This window comes from Malaclemys terrapin, chromosome 3 (assembly GCF_027887155.1).
Source record: "Malaclemys terrapin pileata isolate rMalTer1 chromosome 3, rMalTer1.hap1, whole genome shotgun sequence".
NCBI lineage: Eukaryota > Metazoa > Chordata > Testudines > Emydidae > Malaclemys > Malaclemys terrapin.
This window is the reverse complement of record NC_071507.1, coordinates 190,138,752-190,159,782: the sequence shown is the minus strand read 5'-3', so window position 1 is coordinate 190,159,782 and position 21,031 is coordinate 190,138,752. Positions and strand designations below refer to the sequence as shown.

The 21,031-nt window shown below is 39.3% G+C and overlaps 1 protein-coding gene across 2 annotated transcripts in view; it reads left to right on the top strand.

Annotated features, from left to right (window-relative positions):
• The window catches only part of ATAD2B (ATPase family AAA domain containing 2B), a 162,672-nt gene extending 143,292 nt beyond the window's left edge, over nt 1-19,380 (top strand). For both annotated transcript variants that reach the window (XM_054023138.1, XM_054023137.1), the window contains exons 25-28: nt 218-919; nt 12,980-13,107; nt 13,903-14,031; nt 15,885-19,380. In XM_054023138.1, coding sequence (XP_053879113.1) covers nt 218-919; nt 12,980-13,107; nt 13,903-14,031; nt 15,885-15,926 — 1,001 coding nt within the window. In that variant the 3' untranslated portion in view covers nt 15,927-19,380. The remainder of the gene's footprint in view (nt 1-217; nt 920-12,979; nt 13,108-13,902; nt 14,032-15,884) is intronic.
• The last annotated feature ends 1,651 nt before the right edge of the window (nt 19,381-21,031 follow it).

The window sequence follows — 21,031 nt, the reverse complement described above, 5'->3', positions numbered from 1 at the left end:
TCAGAAGTGGTCGGCATTGGCCTGACTCTGTTCTCATTGAAGTCAGTGGGAGTTCGTTTTGCTGTTGATTTCAGTGGGAGCAGAATTAGTTCAGTGCTAATTTGAAAATCCCCCACTGTGGAAAGTTTGAGAATGGTGGGTGTCAATTATCTTAACCCATGTGTTGCAGATGTGTGTGCATTTAAAAGTGACATGTTTTCTGTCTCTTCCAATTCAGTTCGAATAAGGAGGAAATCAAGACGACGTTCACAGTGGGGTAAAGGCATTATTAAAAAGAGAAAAGTCAATCTGAAGAAAGATGAAGATGATGCAAAATTTGCTGATGATGAAAATCATGGGGAGGGCAGGAAGCTGCTGGAGAATGGGGAACTAGAAATCAGCACAGATTGCATTGAGGAGAATGGAGAGGAAATGGGAGATCTGTCTATGACAAACGATGAGTCCTCTTGTGATATCATGGATATAGATGCAGAACAGAGACTTAACAATGGGACAACAGGAAAAGAAAACAGTTTCGCATCAACAGAAGAAGAGAGTTCAAATGAATCCCTGTTAGTAAATGACAGTCTTACTGTGAATGCTGAAAAGGAATCAAGGAAGGAGTCTCCATCTAAGTGGGACTGCGTGAATGGTGAGGCATCTGCACACAGCTTAGAGGGGATACCTGTTCCAGAATGTCAGAATGGTAAAGCAGAACCAGTTGATGTTTCAGCATGTGACAATGATGATGTGCCTCATAATGAGCAAAAAGCTGTGTCTGAAGATCAGCCAAAGGAAAAAACAGAAGCTTCTGGTGAAAATCAGGGAGCTGATTTGGTGAAACAGTCTAATACTGAAGTACCACAATACAGCAATAATGAAAAGACACCAGTGAGCAGCACAGACATTGAGACTAAAGATATTGAACCTGATAAAGAAGGTATGGTTTGTTTTCAGTATGTCCAGTACTGAGATTAATGCTAAAGTAAATATAGATGGGTATACTTTTTGTTGCAATAGCAAGTGAATAGTGTGTTTTGTGAACTGCAACCTGAACATTTTGAACATCTAATATTCGTATAACATAATTCCATCCTGAGTTAAGCGTCCTTTTTGGTCACATTTCCTTAGATAAACAAGTCTGCCTCAGTACTGACAATGTTCTATATGCTTCTGTATGGTTTCTGTGGGGAAACTGCAAATATACAGGTAACGTTTTGTGATACTGAAAATGTTTTTTTTTAAATTCCTCCCACTGTTAGTATGGGACTTAGTATGTTGTGGGTTCATAGTGCTTTTTGATCCAGGCATTTACAGTGTCACTGTTTGGGTTTTAATTCAATAAAATATAGAACATACATAATCTTACAGGATTTCCTTATTGCAAATTTGAAGGATTTTGATGGAATCAGGTTGAGAGTAGTATATCTTTAAAAAATTTGTAACAAAAGCTTTTTGCCTGAGGTGTATATGTTGCTTTGCAAGTGATGATCTCTGCTGGGAGCAGTTTACAATCAATAGATAGACAGACATTGCAGAGAAAGGACAATAGACAAAGAGGTGGGAAGGATAATGGTGAATAAAAGCAGAGAAACAACATCTCTTGGGGGCCCAAGGGGAAGAGAGAAGTAAAAGGTGTTCGTTCGCTTGCTTTTTTGTTAGCTGTTCATGAATACGTAAAAGAACAATGTATCTTTAAAAGGTTAGTGTTAGGGTTTGCAAAATAAATGAGTTTTAATAAAGGTTTTTAAATTATAGGTGTCGTTATTCCTCAGTGTATAAGGTTAGGAAGTGTTTTCCAAGGGTAGGAGTGGCATGGAATAAGGTACACTAATAAGTGATAGGAGGAGATGAAGAGTATGTGTAGATTAGAAACTTGAGCAAGGCAGTGTACATGAGAAGATGAACAGGAAAAAGTGCTGATTTGTCAGGAGGAGTGGATTTTTGCAGGGCCTTGTAAGTTAGGAACATAAGCTTCAACTTGATGTGGAAGGCAAGTGGTAGCCAGTGAAGGGACTCAAACTGGGGGCAATGTTGTCTGAGTAACAGAGGAGGAAAATACTTTTAGAAATTTAATTATGTATAGACTGAAGAAAACCAAAGTGACAATCAGTATTGTAAGACGAGAGGTGGGTTGAATAGTTGAGGCAAGAGAGAACCTATGGTAGGACAGGATCAGAAGTAGCAATAAAGAGAGAAGAGTAAATCTTGGGAGATGTTGTAGAGAAAGAATCACTAGGGTTTGGCAAATGCTTGGATGTGGAAGAAGGAGAGAAAAGTCAAATATGACCGAGTTTTCAAGCTTTGGTGTCAAAAGAGATTAAAAATTTACGCAGTGTTGGAGAAGGGAGGGCTTGGAAGGAAAGATGAGAAATTTGGTTTAATCAGGTGGAGAGATTTGGAGAATTTCCCTTGCATCTGCACTTGATGTTGCTATATAGAGGAGATATAATAGACCCACTTTTGCAGTGACTTGAAAAATTATTGTTGGGAACTAAGGGCTCGGTTTTAAAGTTGAGCTATTTCATGAGTGCCTTTGAACTGTACAGTTTTTATGAACTTAAATAAACTATATATCATAATGAAAGTGAAGACAAATACTATGTATTGGTTGAACCTTCATGTTTATATATTAAAAAACTGAACCTGTGCATTTTGTAAAAATCTCAATGCACAAAGCTTCAGCAAACTTTTGATATCGTAAATGACATGATTCAATATACCTTAAAACAAAGTATAATTTATTTTTAAAACTTAAAACTTTTTTCTCAAGTTTTTACTTTAAATAATATATCCATCTACTTATCTAAACTCCAGCAGAGTTGTTGTTTTATCCTCTATCTAAATGTGGGGAAAAAAGTTTAAAAGTAACTTTATTTTCCACAAAAATCTATCTGGGAGCATCACACCATTAAACCATTGATTTCAGTGGCTTAAACTTTCTGTAGGTTTGTGAGAATTCCACATTTATCCATACTTCTCCCTACTTTTTTTTTAAATTTCACCCATGGAAAAATTTGATCCGAAATTTTTGGTAGCATTGCCTGTTCAGCCTGCACATGCGTCCGTCACATCTCCGTGCCCTGTACCAAGGCAATGTAGCGCAACCTGGGTAAACAGCCTTAAGTTCTTTCTCAATCACATTTGAACAGAGAGAGTTTAGTGTGTGCCTGTTTTCCTCTTTAGAGTTAGAATGTAGTATATAGTGTTAGTTCTTTAGTTAGTTGGTAGGATTCTTAGTACTTTATAGTTGTTGGAACTGTTATTCCCTTTTTCTTGGGGGAATTTTGTTTTTGTTTTTTCCCTTACTGAGGTGTCAGGTTTTTTTTCTTGTATCTGGGATGCCAGGCTCACCAGATTTTAAAACATACCTCTCCTGTTGAAAAGTGATTCCCGTCAGTTATGAGCGTTTTCAGCATATTGTTTGGGAGACTCTCATATCCCCAGCAAGTGGATTATTTGCACTTGTTTTAAGGGAAGATCCCACAAAAACAGGGAGATTTAAGTATAATGTGTTAGTGATGGAGAAAGCCTTAAGACTGACTTCAGAGCTGGGGACAGGAAACCCCCTAAACAGGAGCCCTTTGCTAATGTCCTGTCTACATCGAGATCGTGATCACGAGAGCTTCCAAGGTGAAGGCAGCGTTGAGATCCTGGTCTCTGACACACTCCATTAGCAAGGTACCTATAATTGCTTCCTTGGTACCAAGAGTTTACCACTCAAAGACTAAGGAGGGGGGCAGGTAAGTGAAGGAGAATGGGAAGTTCTTTCTCCAAGAAGATTCAGGAACCAGAGACCTCAGGGCCCTGTGAGGAGTGCTGTTGAGGCACCAGTACTTTGGGTACCATGAAGCACTCTAAGACTTCATCTAAGTCCCATACCTTGCCGACAAAGGGTATGGAATCAGACTATTACTGTGGCTGCCATCAGAGCCTATGCTAGTAAGGAGTAGCCTCACTGGAATCTGCAGTACCCTCAGACCCATGATCAACAACTCGGACAGTGACATTGAGAACAACTTCAGTGCCTGTACCATGTTCGATTGTGCTCAGAGTACCACAGGAGTTCCGGTACCCTCCTGAGTCTCCCCTCCTTGCAACTTCCGGACATCTTTCAGTACCGAGAGCTGCTCAGTCACCAACTGTGCATGTTGTATTCAGATGCACTACTTCCCAATTTCTACCATTCAGAAAGAACTGTTGTAACTTCTTTTACAATATGTAGAAGAGCATTCGTAGTCAGACTCACAGCTTTCTGTTCAAGGCTTTCCAGTTTATTTGCTCAAATAATAGTATTTGCTCAAGGAGATGTTGTTCTCTGCAGATGGAAGGAAGGAAGAATACAAGTTCTCTGCCTATTAATACTTGGGATCATCAGCAATGGCTACCTCCCCCCGTGCCTTGTGGACCTCCTCTTTGGCCTTATTGGGACCCATGGGCAGAATACTATCTGCAGTTTTCAGGGTCCCTGATTCAGTCTCATAAGGAGCTTAGAAGACCTCATTTTCCAGTACCTTCCATTCCTCCCCTCTATGCTGAATCAGCAGAGGAGACCTTTGTGGAGCAAGTGGCGAAGGTGGACAAGGAGGTCACCCACGGTACAAATATCTCTTCTTCATTGCCTGATTAGGCAGAAATGCTTCCATCATCATCATTAGCTGATGACTTTCAGCAGTTCCCGGATCTGCTGAAGCAGATGGTGAACACACTTCAAATTCCCCTGGAAGAAATCCAGGATTCCCATCACTAGCTTCTGGACATATTACATACTTCTACTTCAGCGCTGGTGACACTACCAATTTAATGAAGCTCTCCTTGAGCCAGTCAAGACCATAGGGCCAAATTCCAGCAGCAGCACACCCTACCTAGGCCAGGGATCCCGAGTTTTTGTTTTTACACCTGACATCAAATTCTCTGGTCATGGACACAGTTAATGAAAGGTGTAGACCGCATGTTCCTAAAGCTACCCCATATAACAAGGATCAGAAGTGTCTGGACTATTTTGATCATAAAAGCGTCTTTTTGGTGACATTACATATTAGGATTGCAAATCACAAAACGCTAATGTCGAAATATGACTTCCTGAATAACCAGAAGTTTAATGCTATTATTGACCATTTACCACAGGAACATCAAGATCAGTTTAGTGCCATAATTAGGGCTGTCAAATGATTCAAAAAATTAATTGCGATTAATCACATGATTAAAAAAATAATTTTGCTATTAATCGTGCGATTAAAGAATAATAGAATATCATTTATTTAAATATTTTTGGATGTTTTCTACATTTTCAAATATATTGATTTCAATTGCCACATAAAATACAAAGTGTAAAGTGCTCACTGTATGCTATTTTTATTACAAATATGTGTACAGTAAAAAACAAAAGAAAGTGTTTTTCAATTCACCTAATATGAATAATGTAGTGTAATCCCTTTATCACGAAAGTTGAATTTACAAATGTAGAATTATGTAAAAAAAAAAAATAATAACTGCACTCAAAAATAAAACAATGTAAAATTTTTGAGCCTACATGTTCACTCAGTCCTACTTCTTGTTCAGTCATTCGCTCAGACAAACAAGTTTGTTTACATTTACAGGAAATAATGCTGTCCGCTTCTTGTTTACAATGTTACCTGAAAGTGACCACAGGTGTTTTCATGACACAGTTGTAGCCGGCATCGCAAGATATTTACGTGCCAGATGCTCTAAAGATTCATATGTCCCTTCATGCTTCAACTGTCCTTCCAGAGGACATGCGTCCATGCCGATGATGGGTTCTGCTTGATAATGATCCAAAGCAGTGCGGAGCGACACATATTTATTTCCATCGTCTGAGTCCGATGCCACCAACCAGAAAGTTGGGAGGTTTTTTGTTTTGTTTTTTTGGGTTTTTTGTTTTGAGTGGTTCGGGTTCTGTAGTTTCTGCATTGGAGTGTTGCTCTTTTAAGACTTCTGAAAGCATGCACCACACCTCGTCCCTCTCAGATTTTGGAAGGCACTTCAGAGTCTTAAATCTTGGGTCAAGTGCTGTAGCTATCTTTAGAAATCTCACATTGGTACCTTCTTTGCGTTTTGTCAAATCTGAAGTGAAAGTGTTCTTAAAATGAACGTGTGCTGGGTCATCATCCCAGACGGCTAGAACATGAAATATGTGGCAGAATGTGGGTAAAACAGAGCGTAAGACATACATTCTCCCCCAAGGAGTGCAATCACAAATTTTATTAACGCATTTTTTTAAACGAGCATCATCAGCATGGAAGTATGTCCTCTGGAATGGTGTCCAAAGCATGAAGGGACATATGAATGTTTAATTTATCTGGCATGTAAATTCCTTGCAATGTCGGCTACAAAAGTGTCCTGTAAATGCCTGTTCTCACTTTCAGGTGACATTGTAAATAAGAAGCAGGCAGCATTATGTCCTGTAAATGTAAACAAACTTGTTTGTCTTAGCAATTGGCTGAACAAGAAGTAGAGCCTACAAGCCCTCAGTCCTAAAGTTTTACATTATTTTGGTTTTTTTGAGTGATGTTATGTAACAAAAAAATCTACATTTGTAAGTAACACTTTCATGATAAAGATATTGCATTATGTTACTTATATGAGGTGAATTGAAAAACACAATTTCTTTATCATTTTTACAGTGCAAAGATTTGTAATAAAAAATGAGCACTGTACACTTTGCATTCTGTGTTGTAATTGAAATCAATATATTTGAAAACGTAGAAAAGCATCCAAAAATATTTAATACATTTCTATTGGTATTCTATTGTCTTAACAGTGCGATTAATTTTTTTGAGTTAATCACGTGAGTTAACTGCGATTAATCGACAGCCCTAGCCATAATTAAAGAGAAGGATCAGCTTTTGGTGAAGATGTCTTTGCAGGCTTCACTTGATGTGGCCAACATTGCAGCCAGGTCTATTTCTCTCACTCCTACTCCTCCCCCCCCGGCTTCAGTTGTCTGGTTTCCAGCAGGAGGTATATTGAGGAATTACCATTTAATGGCCACAAGCTCTTCAAGGACTTCAAAGATGGCTGACTTCATACCCTAAAACACTCTAGGGCTACGCTTAGATCCTTGGGGATATACAGGCAAGTAAAAGAAAATTCACCAGGTCTCAATCTGCACAAAGCTCCCATCTAGCTCGATTTTTACCTTCTGTAGATTATCTTAACCACGGCAATATGGGGTCGAGAGTCTCTTAAAAGGAACATGACAACTACCTTGATTGCGTCATCCCAGCCATCGGCATCTTCCAAGCTCCAGTTTTTATGGGTTGGTTGAGAGTCTGAACCACTTGATAAGAGTTTCTCAGCTGCAGCAGTCTATCCCTTTTCCGCATGTTGGACACGGCTTGCCTGTGTTGTCTTCCCCCTTCCCCCCGCATATATATAGATGTATAGATAGATAGATATCTCTAATATATACCAGCATGTGTAGGAGACTACGACATCAAACAGATGGGTGTTGGAGTATAACCAGAATAATCTCCATCCTACCCTCCCATCCCTCTTCAGGGATCCCCCTCACAATCAGTTGCAGAGAGAGAAGATCACATTGATCCTAAGTCTAGGGGCCACAGAACCAGTTCCACTTCAACACAAAGGAAAAGTATTTTCTGATACCCAAGAGAAACAGATGTTGGCAGCCAATATTAGATCTCAGACAAGTGAAGAAGAATGTCAGATATCTGAAATTCAGAATAGTCTCTCTAGCAGCTGTAATTCCCTTCCTGAAGTCAGAGGACTGGTTTGCAGCTCTCAGCCTCAAAGATGCCTACTTCCATGTAGCGATTCAGCCCTTTCATGAAAGATTTCTTCATTTCATAGTTGTTCACGATCACTACCAATACCAGATCCTACCCTTTGGCCTTTCTTCCACCCCAAGGGTTTTCTCAAAAATTATGGTGGTTGTAGCTGCCCACCTCCATTGTCTAGGTATAACAGTTTTTCCCTACCTCAACCACTGGCTTCTCAAAGGATGGTCTTATCAGGAGGTGCTGTTGGCAGTTAAAACAACAACTTTTCCACAGTTTAGGCCTACAAATAAATATGGAGAAATTGGCCTTGACCCCTACACCGTGAATACTTTTCAGAGGAGCGTTTCTGGATTTGATGATGGCTTATCCTCCCTCCCAATAGGTTCCTCGCTCCAAAGAACCTTATCCAAAGAATGCAGCACAGTCCTCAAGTCTCTTTGTGTTTTTGTAACACAGAACCCTAGATTACATCTTTGATGTTTCCAGGTGTGGCTCAGGACATTTTACATGCCCAACAGACACAGTCTGAACAAACAGGTGTCTAAACCAAGCTGGGTGCAACAATCACTCACCTGGTAGAAGGATCCTTCCAGGGTTTGTGCAGGAACCCCATTAATCCAGAATCCCTGTACTGTCATAACATAACAAGACCCTTCTCTCTTGGGATGGGGAGTACGTTTGGGTTATCACTCAGGCCAGGGCAAATGCTCACAACAAGAACAGTGCTTGCAAATCAATCTGCTGGAATTGAGGGCAGTTAGAAGTGCATATCCATCAATGCCATTGCTTTAAAGGTTGTCAACAAGATCAAGCAGGACCATGCCAGGGTCATTTTGAATGCACCAACTTGGCCAAGACAAGTTTGGTTTCCTTACCTTATCAGATTCACCTCTGACCCCTTGTGGCAGCTCCTACTTGATTCTCAATGTGGATCGAACACTTCACCCAAATCTGAATGTTCTGCAACTCCAAGCATAGTGTCTCAATGGTTCTTGGAACTAAAAGCATCCTGTTCATTGGGAGTATAATTCGTGCTGTTAAATATCAGGAAAATCTACAAGATAAACTTGCCTCCAGAAATGAAGCAGATACCATCTTTGGTGTAACTGCCATCATCTTTCGCATTCTAGTCATCTTTTTCTTGGATTATCTGTTGGAATTGAAGACATTGGTCTCTGTATGTGAGTTTCATCAAGGTTCAATTAGTATCAATAACAGCTTTCTGTTTGCCAGTAGAAGGTTTCTCAATTTTTGCACATCCAGCCACAAGGAGGTTCATGAAAGATCTTATGAATCTTTTTCTGATGATTAGAGATCTTACTCTGCTTTGGGATCTCAACCTTGTCCTTAACTGTTAAACAAGCTTTTGAGCCACTAGCTGTGTGCTCTCTGTTACATTTGTCTATGAAAGTGGCCTTTTTGGTGGGCAATGCTTCTGCTTTAAAGTTTGGGGAGAGTGGGGCTGTAATGGCAGGCCCTCCATTTATTGTGTTCTCCAGGGAGAAAGTATCATTACAACCCCATCCAAAATTTTTACCTAAGGTTTCTTGTGAGTTTCACATTAACCAAACTATTCACCTTTCAGTTTTCTTTACTAAGCCTCATAACTCCCTATGCAGCAAGCCACCTTCCTTCCATACACTAGATGTTAAGAGAGCATTAGCCTTTTACTTGAACAGAACCAAACAATTCAGGAAGTCCCCTAGACTTTCCCTACCTCTATTGCAGATAGGTCTACTGGATCCAGTATCTTCATGCAGAGAGACTATAAATGGATCTCTGAATATATTATCACCTGTTGTGGCTTGGCTGTTGCTCAACCTTCTGTACGAGTGACTGCACATTGATCTACTAGATCAGTCTACATCTGTAGCCCTGTTCATGGATGTTTGCAGAAATCTGCTGAGCTGCAACATGGGCTTCACTACAGACTTTTTCCTACCATTGTGCTTTGGTTCACGCAGCTAGATCAGATGCTGCAGTAGGCAATGCAGACCTCTCTTCAGTGCTGGACTCTGTTCTGAACCTCCCACTTCCTTAAGGGGTTGCTGTGGTGGAGCCACCTGAAGTGGAGTACTCACAGAGACACTACTTGAAGAAGGAGAGGTTACTCATCTTGTGCTGTAACTGGAGTTCTTTGAGATGTCAGTCTGTGTGGGTGCTCTACTACCCATCCTCCTTCCCCTGCGCTTCAGAGTTTCTCTGTGGGACTTTGTGGTAGAGAAGGAACTGAGGGTGGTTCGCCCATGCGGCCATCTGTAGCCTCAGTATGGGACACAAGCAGGGCTTAAATTCTTATAGATTATTTCCCGGAGCCCCCCTTGCCCCTCCGCAACATGCTATAAAAACTCTCAGGTCGTTGAAAATATTTACCGGAGCTCTACTCTGGACAGCTTCGGCTGAATTTAGCCCTGGACACAAGGATATATAGGGCACATGTGCAAGCTGAATGCGCACAGCTACCAAATAGCTTCGATCAAAGGCTCAGGGTGCATGTGCATCTAAAGTGGAGCATCCACAGGGAGCTCTAGTTACTGCACAAGGTGAGTAACCTCTCCTTCTCTAATGACCCAGAAGGAGCAGAACACAGCTGTCAGTTTCACTTCCTTGTTCCTTGTTACCCCACTGAGAAAGTACTATGTGCAGAAGAATGGGTGCAGTTCTCCACTAGATGGTGAAAGAGAGACAAATGAAGGGGGAGAAAGAAAGCTAGTATAGTGGTAGAGTAAGTTTGGGACCAAATTGTCCCTTTTTCCCTAGCCCATTAGAAGCTTGAGAGTACTGGGGAGGTAGCACACATGGCCCAGTAGGGAGGAGAGAATGTTTTATGTCAATACCCAATGGTCCCCCTTCAGTCCCAATGAGTTCCAGGTGGAGCCAGTGTCCAGCCTTCCTCAGGGGTGATTATTGTAGGGCTTTGAGATGCTGTCAGGAAAACACGAGTCACAGACATTAAATGAAACCAGTAAGGGGTTTGCATTGTGGTGTAGGATAGTCCAGGGAACTAGTATGCCCAAGAGACAGTTTGCTATTCCTGCCTCTGCTTGGGTATGCCTCCTCCTTATCACTCCTCCTGGGCTGGCATTGACTGAGAGTATGTTGAAGAAAACATGCCCTGCTCTGGTGTGGGGCAAAGAGCATCCCCATAACACAAGTACTTGAAAAAGTCTTGGAGCGCTTTGTAATAAAATAATATAATCATCAATTATTAAGAACAAATAAATGCTACCATAAACATATTTCTTTAAACTACTTTTCAATTCTGGCACCAGTTGGCAATCTGAAATAGTAGAAGGAAGTTTATTCTACAATTAGGCCATAATTATTATGAATTCTTGCTCTCTCTCTCAGAATGTTGTGATGAGAGAAGGGTAATTAAACTAATCATTTGGAATGTAAGGGAACACTAGGGATGTATTAGGTGAAAGCCGGTCAATCTGGAAATCTTACTTAAAATGTAAGTTAAAAAAGCCTTAATATTGATGTAGAAGTTTACTGGGAATCGCTGTGAACTTTTAAAGCTCAGGGAGATGTGACTAGAGCTCTGCAAATATCCAATTTTTCATTTCAGTGGCCTGACCAAAAAGTCTGGGAGGAAGAAAAATTATTTTGGTTTGAAGTGAAGCAAAACGAGGTGTTTTAAAAAAAAAAAAAAAAAAAATTCAGCTAAACCTAAAAGGAAAAAAAACCCACCCTAGTTTTGTTTCAAACGAAACATTTATTTCCAAGTATCTTAAAAAATACAATTGAAGCAAAATAAGAAACAAAACATAATTTTTAATCAAAAAGTTGAAACATTCAGTTTTGAAAATGTTTCAACTTGTCTGGATTATTTTTTTCTACTGAAACAGGTTGGTGAATTTAACATGGCATTGTGAAATCTTTCAGTTGACCTGAATCTGAATTTTTTGGTGAAAGAGTTACATCTGAAAAATTTTGCCCAACTCTAATTGTGACTTTCTTATACTTGTTAGGATATGTGCTTCTGTGTTCTGGATGAGTGGCATCCTTCATATTTATGTGAAGGTATACCAGATAATAGAGAATTATGCTAATTAACCTACCTGTGCCTTAAGCATATATCAGCAGCTATAAGTGGCTTGTCTTGAGCACCTGGCATTATTTTTCAGATGGTAAAACAAAGTCTCAATAGTAGACCTACAGATAAGAAATCTAATCCGATGATAGAATGACATCTGAGATCACAATAGCATCGCCAGTTGAAATTACCCTGGCCAAAGTATGGCTCAGTTGCTACTTTAAGCCTTTTAATAAAAAATCTGTCTTGTCTATTTCATTTAATAAAATTGAGAAATCCATTGCTTTGTCTCACATAAAAAAAGTCTGCCATACCAGAGTGCCCTCCACATAGCAATGAGTGCAATTCATACGTCTTTAAAATGGAACCAAGTAGAAATGAAAAGCAAGCGCAACTAGAACTGTAGGGGACACCACTTTATAGAGAAATGAATTGTGAATTAAACTAACCAGTGAAACTGTTGCTGGGTGATACAATAAATAGATTCAAGGTATGTCAGAGTAAACTCTGACCCATGCAATTCTTTTTGCCTGTTTAATCCTGTCACACAATGTTGAAATGTCTGGTGACAGTAAGGGTGAAAAAGTACGAGTCAATAACAATTTCCATAGTGTGCGTTCTTCAAAAGCCTGATTTAAAACATTTTTAATAAATCAAATTCAGACTTTAAATAAGATGTACTCTTTTAATAGTGAGGGTAATTAAACATTGGAACATCTTGTGGAAAGTGGTGGATTTTCCAACTGTTGATGTTTTTCAATAAAGATTGTCCTTCAGTATGCAGTATTTCAACCAGAAGATATGAGCTGGTTGCAGAAATTAGTGGCCTGTGTTATGCAGCAGGTCAGACTAGATGATCTGTTGTTGACTTTGATGGGCAGTAGCTGCTTTAATAGTAAATTCTAATTATCTTCTTATATTTTCAGCCAGGTTTCCAAAACCAGGACATTGTTTACAAATGATTCTGTCCTATTCACAGCTGTCAGTAGTAACACAAGGTCAAATCTTAATTTCAATGTCTCGATAATATGGTGGTATGGACTATATAAATGCCATTAGCTATTTTTAGTGGGAGTTTGAATGGGACATTATAGTTGAAAGACTATTGGAAATGTTTTACATTTAATAAATATTTTACTTTACTTTAATTTTTTATCAGTTGTTCCTGATGTGCTATAATTTTGCATCCAAATTGCAGGTGTATCGAAATTTAAGAAATCTCGAAAAGTCACTTTGGAGCCCCCAAAACCTGCAAGTCTGGAGCAGGTTCCGGAGGAGCCATTGGATATCATACCCCCTCTAATTGTTGACCATGACAGATTAAAGGTAATGGGACTGAGAACTAAATTTAATAATTACCACTACCAACCCTTTTCAAACACCATGGAAGATATTTTTATACTCTGTACAGAAAATTGTGAAGACCCAACTTCCCTTATTTTATACTGCAGAAAGTATAATCTTTTCTGTCAGCATTATTGTTTGAAGATTTTCTTTATCCAGCAATTTTTATTTAATTAGTGACAACATACAAATGAGTAGTTAATTTTGTTATCTTACTGCTGTATCTGCAGATACAGTAATAAATATACATATAAAAGCTTTTTAATAATTATGGTATAAAAGTCCAGTCCAGTGTTTCCAGTGCAGTTTGTGCAGACACAATTATGCAGTAATAGGGGTTGATGATGTAGTTGTGTTGATTGGTGAAGTGGAGTTAATATCTGCTCTCTTCCCGCCCCCCATCAAGTTAGTTTTTTTTTTTTTGTAGGCATCACAACAAAGGAGTTTTTTAAGAAGGGCTTTGAATGTTTACAGAGAGCTTCTCCCAAGTGTGAATATGTTTTCCATAAGTGTAGTAATTAGAGAATCTCTGCATACTGAAACAAACAAATGTAAAGAAGATCTCCATTAAGAGTTATCTGCTCTTAAGACAGTTGACAGCAGTTATATTATTTACATACTGAACCATGTTCTTGTTCTGAATATAAAATATCCTTCTAGCACATTTCAGCTTTGTCCACAAACAATTAAATGTAATAATTAGCCTCAAACAGAATTCAAGAATGAATATATGAAAAACTTGATTCTTTATTTGTGTTATGTTTTTCCTCTTAACAGAAACTACTGGATTTGTTGGTTAAGAGAAGTAACAACCTGACTGTTGACCAACTTGAGAGGCTGTACTCACTCCTTAGTCAGTGCATCTATCGGCATCGTAAAGATTATGACAAATCACAGCTTGTAGAGGTAAAGTTTTACAATTTCTCTTGTTTCTCATCTGAATTTTGCAATAGACTTTGGGTAGCAATATTTCTGTATTAACTGGTGCACATTAGAAATCCTCTTGTGAAAACTATATTAACTACTAAGGATAAAAAGAAACTTAAGCAATAATGGCTTAAGGAACACAGTGACCATTAATTTCTGATATGACCCAATCCCCCTATCCTTCCCTTGCAAACAATCAAACCCATGCTGGGGTGTCTCTGTTTCTGTCTCATTAAATGCGATCTTAAAGAACGTAAAGAGGATGCAAATGACAAAATCCATAAAATTCAGATATAAGACTGGAGAATAGTATCAACTCATTCTCTAGAGGCGGAATACTTGTGGCACCTTAGAGACTAACGCATTTATTTGAGCATAAGCTTTCGTGGGCTACAGCCCACTTCATCGGATGCATAGAATGGAACATATCGTAAGGAGAGATATATACACGTACAGAGAACATGAAAAGGTGAGAGTTGCCCTACCAACTCTAAGAGGCTAATTAATTAAGATGAGCAATTATCAGCAGGAGAAAAAAACCTTTTGTAGTGATAATGACAAGAAGGTGTGAGGATACTTAACATGGGGAAATAGATTCAATGTGTGTAATGGCTCTTACATTCCCAGTCTCTATTCAAGCCTAAATTGATGGTATCTAGTTTTCATATTAATTCAAGCTCAGCAGTTTCTCATTGGAGTCTGTTTTTGAAGCTTTTCTGTTGCAAGATTGCCACTTTAAGTCCATTACTGAGTGACCAGAGAGAATCTTGCAACAGAAAATCTTCAAAAACTGGCTGTGAGCCTGTTGTTTCTGTCACTGTCACCTTCACCTTAGAAATGTTTGCATTTCAGAAGCTCTATATCTGAAGAGTTTGTAAAGTACTTGGGGACTTTTGAGTAAGCATAGTGTTTTAATAATGTAAAGTGCAATTAGGGCTTAAATATCTTCCTTTAAAAAGGCTTTTCAAACTGAAGAACCTGTCTTTTGCTATAGTCCAGGAATTGGCAACCTTTGGCACGCGGCCCGTCAGGGATATCAGCTGATGGGTCGGGACGGTTTGTTTACTTGCAGTGTCTGCGGGTTTGGCCAATCACAGTTCCCACTGGCCGCGGTCCCCCGTTCTAGGCCAATGGGGGTTGCGGGAAGCCGCAGCCAGCACATCCTTCGGCCTGTGCTGCTTCCTGCAGCCCCCATTGGCCTGGAACGGCAAACCACAGCCACTGGGAGCTGCGATCGGCCGAACCCGCGGACGCTGCAGGTAAACAAACTGTCCTGGCCCGCCAGTGGATTTTCCTGACAGGCTGCGTGCCGAAGGTTGCCGATCCCTGCTATAGTCCATTTATAAGATTAGGTTTTAAAAAATATTAGATTCATTTCTAACCACTGGACAGTAGATGGTTATTATGAAACCTTACATTTTTGTATGATGTGGAAAAAGACTACTACTTTTCAGGGGCCATGTTTCAGATAAATGATTGGCCTTAAATCAATAAATAGAAGTATTGCTTGACAGCAGCTCTGGTCCATACCTCAGCCTTCCTCATTTAGTAATACATGGAGAGTGCATCAACTGAAGTTTTATCTTAGTATACCCACGTCTTCCCATTAACCATCAACTAGGAAAACTAATTAAAGAAGCATTAATGCAGAAAACAGTCTCCCATTTATTGTTTTCCATCTACTAGCAGAAATGATTAACAGAATTGTCTATTTTCTTATAAATTATTTGTTCAGGTTTAAAAGAAAATCATAGTAGATCTGATTATATAACACTAACTTTATTTCTGTTGCTTTATATTTATATATAATTAATGCTTGGTGTCTCTTGCAGGAAATGGAACGAACAGTTCATATGTTTGAAACATTCCTGTGATGTCTTTGAGATGGGTGGGTTTATCCTCTTAAACTGCTCATGGGAGAGCAGTCTTCTGAGCCATTCGATTTCCAATTGCACCAAGTATGTGCAGAGCCTTGGTCTTAAGTGCTCGCTCTCTTTCTTTCTGTTAAATTTGGTGCTATTGTCTCAGGTACCTGAAACCAACCAGCCTACAAGAACCAAACAGAACTTCAGACAGTTGTATCTGATATAAATAAAGAATACAACACCACAACTTGGAGATTTTTGGTGCTACAGAAACTGCTCTCATTTCTGCTCCTGTTCTCTCTACATGCATTATCTTTTGGGAAACTTCAGACACAGTGGAGCAGACCAACCAACACAGAACCTGGATAGAGCAGATCTAACTAGGTTGAATTTTTTTAAATGGACAACTTTTTAAATTTTCCTTTTCAGTTTTTTTTCTTGTTCTCTGGGGTAATGGACAGAAACCTGTTTCAAAGATGGCAGTGATGCATTGTGGTAGGAAACTTTAGTAACTGGATGTACAGTAATTTGAAAATGAGGCTCTCTAGAACTGCCTTTAATGTGCCTTTTTAGTCAATTGAGAAAGATAAGGCTATTCAAATGGTTGGGCTTGTAGCAAATGGCAGAGTTAGAAAGTTGTCTTCAGAATGAAGAGCTCCAAAAGGATGATTTGCATTTCCTCATCATTGAATGGCAACCAGTATTATGATTCTAAAATGCCTGTCTTACTCTACAGAACTAAACTAAGACACACTGAAAAAAGCAACACAACTTTACCAAAACAGTGACATTCTTTTATTCTGTTGGTATATTTGTTATTGAAATAAACTACACAGTGAAACTCTCGTATGTTGCTGAAAACGAAGTGAAGAGAATATTCATTATGGGGGCTATTCTTTTTTCCCACAATTCTATTTATTTGTTGTCCATTTTAGTTCTTAGAAACAAAAGATGTTTAATTCTGGCAGGTTTCTTTCTAAAGTTTTTTTTTATTAAAGCTAAGACTTGCTGAATAGACATAGAAAGGAGAGACAGTTAGCCAAAAGTCCTGGACCCCTAGCTCACTGTAAGTACAATTTAATCCAGGCTCCCACACCTTGGGCCATGTATAGCAGTATTAACGTGGGGGGTGGGCGGGGAAGATACTTTATATGATCATTGGCCATTTGTGGACCTCTGAACTGGGCTGTGTGGATTGCAGTTCTCTATAGCTGAATAGTGAGTGTATCAGTAGTTCAAAACTTTCCTTTCTGGAAATTGGAGACACACAATCTAGGCAGTTGCAAGAGGCAAGGACGTTGCAGTAAAAGTCTTATCACAGGCTCAGTGTTAAAACATTACCTGGGCTGATTTGTTTCAGACAAATAAGTAGAAAATGTTGTAGACAGGTTGGCTGGTGTTACCATATGTTACCGTTCATTATAACTGTTATATGTAGCTGCAGGAGCGTCTTTCCAAAATATGCAACACGTGTTTTGTTTTTAATTAGAGAAAACAGTCTTGGACTACTGCAGAGATACTGAGCTACCTCAGCTTTTTCTATTTTAGTTACCAACAGTGTTGACGGAAAACTGTAACACTCTGCTACCGTTTACATGCTGAAGCTAAGGTACTTGTCTCCATGTCTTTGGCTAGTAGTAGTATGCCACTGCAGAAAAACAAACTTGGGCCTTGGGCTACTGCAGTAATCCAAAGTGCTTCTTTGTGTTTTATGTTTAAGCCTTCTAATTCTAGTTTGACCTTTTTCTCCCCCAAAATGCCACTTGTTTTCTTAATATCTAAGAGAAAAAAGTTTGAAGGCTTAGTATGCATCTAATCATACTATTCTAAATGCAACCCATGTAGAAACACTGTATATTTTGGTGAGAAAGTGCGATTAAAAAAACAAAAAACAAACAACGCAACAAAACCCCCATATTTCAAACAAGGCGTTCTTTGCTCTCTCAAATTTGATTATGGGGACTTTTTTCATGTTTCCTTTAGTATGTATTACCATCATTCCTGTTTCAGATATTTTGCTGTCTGGTACATTAATAACAATTTTGTATTTTGATGGAAATTGTTACAAACTTTAAGATTTGATTAAATAAAATGTAGCAGATTTTTTGTAGCAAGTTTCTGGTAAAAGGGTTTTTTGCAAGTCTCAGGTTCTTGCTGCAGATTTTTTTTTTTTTTTTAAACAAATATTTATTCCAGTTTCACTTATTCAGAGAAGTATTTGTTCAGGTAGTAGCAGGACTTGTGAAAGGTAAAACTGCATACATTTTTAACATGTTGCTTAATTTGTATGAATTAAACAATTGAGTTTTTAGTCATCAGTGAGTTTGACTAGCAAATATAAGCTCACGCATAGCATTAAAGCTCGCGCCTAGCATTAAAATGCTTCCAACAGGTCAGTTCTTTTTAAAATAACTTTTAATAGTCCTTAAAAGTTGATATGGAAACTGAAAGGTACAACTTTACTAACTGAGGAGCTGCAACTTCAATATTTTAGATCTTTTGAAAAGAATTAGCCAATCTAAATGTTTTTCTTGGGTAAAATTATACCTGCCTTTCTGGCCCAAATAATCACATTACTATATCAGGTTTTTCTTTTCCTTTACAGATGCCTGGTGGGTATAGAGTTAAAGCAGCTGTTAATCTATCCATGTGGTCTAAACTTGTTTACTGTTTGTACATCTTTAATTTTTGTTTTGCCATATAGCACTGGCAAGAATTTGTACAAATCGACCTCTATTCCTTGTTTTCTGATGTGAAAATTGCAAATAAACTCCTGTGCAAGGCCTTTTTCTTGGATCAGTAAAATGTGGCAGAGCCAGGTGGAGGTAAACTTTGTGGGCCATTGGGACTGTATTGGAGGTAGTGGAACTGTTCTAGGGTGAAGTTGGTGGCTGTGGAGTTAATAGTATTTGCAAGCTTGAATCTCACCTGTGATTAATTTTTGTTTGTTTTTGTCTCCTTTTGTATTGTTGATTTTTCTCATATGCCAATGTATTTATAGGATTACTGGTTTTTTTGTATTATCTTGTCTTCCCATTTTTTGATTAAGTTGGTGGGTCAGCTCTGGCTTTTACATTCAATATATTGAATGTCAGGTCCTGCAGCTGATAGTCATTTTATTTTATTGTTTGTAATCACAACATAAGCTTGAATTCGGGCTTGTACCTGCATCTTGTGTATCTTGTACATTGGGTTATTTAGACATCGGGGAGTCCTATTGTTTGGTTAATGTATGTCTACTTTGTGGATTAAGTTGACTTCTTTCATCAACTATGATATATTTTGGATTCTATAGTTTTATTCAGAATTGTGTTAAAATTGATGTTTTGCATTTTAACTTCATTTTACATTAGTTTTAAGTAAGTTATTTAATTTTTGAACTTCTGGAAATTTTGAACATTTTACTGTAATTTGTAATATAACTGCTGTGAAATACTTGAATAAAGATGACAAGAAAAACATGGCTTTAGTTCCATTAAAAATGTTCTTGCATTTCAATGAAATGGTAATCTCCTAACCGAATGTCAGCCTTTTTCAAGCCAGAGATTTCATTGATGTTTCAGTAGGCATAATTTAATTCTGGGATCTCACTGCTTGGTTGTTTAGGCAGTTTAGTCAGTAACTTTGCTCTCAATGTTTGCCTGTTAAAGGAAAACATCCACTTTTAATTTTGGCTAACTATTTGAAATTTGCAGTGTGGATTATAATTAAATAACCTTAAGAAGGAAAAAATCTCCCTACTGTTAGGAAATGAGCTAAGTTAAATTGTAGGGTAATGGCAAGTGGGTAGTGCTGCTTTGCTGTACATTAGCATCAAAGTGGGGCCATTGATTTCTTTTGTCTCACAGTCCTTTCCCCAGCTGAACTCTTTTTCTTCATATGTAATGAACATTTTTCACTTCTCCAAATTGTTTTAACATTTTGGAGTGGTTTAGTTCATTTAAAGCTAAAATTCTAACTCAACCCAGGTTACAGATATGCTTCTAGAAGACTCCAAGGTTATTTTTAGAAATCCAAGCTGAAATACAAATTGGGACAAACTGTCAATATAGAGATTACGTAAATCAAGGGTTACCCAGACTTTGCCCAGCTGAGGGCCATATGGGCAGTTTACCTGAAGCTAGAAGGCTGTGTGTAATTTATATAACATGAAGCAGATACAGATGTGCAGTTCTTTAGGATTATGCCTAGTTGTGGGAATTGGCATACTGAATTTTTGATCCTGTTCCCCTTTTTTGCCTTGTGTTTCGGGAATACAAAGTTCCTGTGCATGTGAAGGGGATGTGGGATAAGAAGGTTGGTAACATCTTATTTCAGGTCTGATTCTCCCGTTCTGCTTTTATACACCAACCCAATAGCTTAGATAGATTTCAAGTGCCACTCTTTTGGCAAACAGTAACTTCAGGGGGATCAGAATAGAGTCTCGACCAGTTAGAGGTACACTCAGGTCCTACAACAGGGGCAGGCAAACTTTTTGGCCTGAGGGCCGCATTGGGTTTTGTACATTGTATGGAGGGCCAGTTAGGGGAGAGGGTCGTGGCCTGGACCCCACCTCCTATCTGCCCCCCCCCAACTCCTGCCCCATCTAACCCCCTCTGTTCCCTGACAGCCCCCCGGGACCCCTGCCCCATCCACACACCACCGCTCCCTGTCCCCTGACTGCCCTCAGACCCCCGCTGCCCCATCCAACCCCTCCTCTCATTCTTGACAGCCCCCCTGGGATCCCTGCCCAATCCACACACTCCGGCTCCCTGTCCCCTGACTGCCCCCTGCCTCCCCATCTAATCCCCCCTTCTTCCTGACTGCCCCCCCAGGATCCCGCCCCCATACAACCTCCTGTTTCCCCCCCAACCACCATCCACACCCCCGCCCCGACCAGGCCAGGAGCTCGGGGGCTGGGCAGGATGAGCCTGCGGGCCGTAGTTTGCCCACCTCTGTTCTACAACATGTTTGTGTCTACTGCTCTGGTGTAAAAGGAATGAAACTTGTGCCTTGCTGATGTTGCCGGCACAGAGGCCCGAGGACAGCAACAGTGGGGTTCGTTGCCCGGTGTGCTTTGCGTCAATAAACATACCGGGGTGGAGAAACAATCAAAGATTATTTGAGATCTCAAA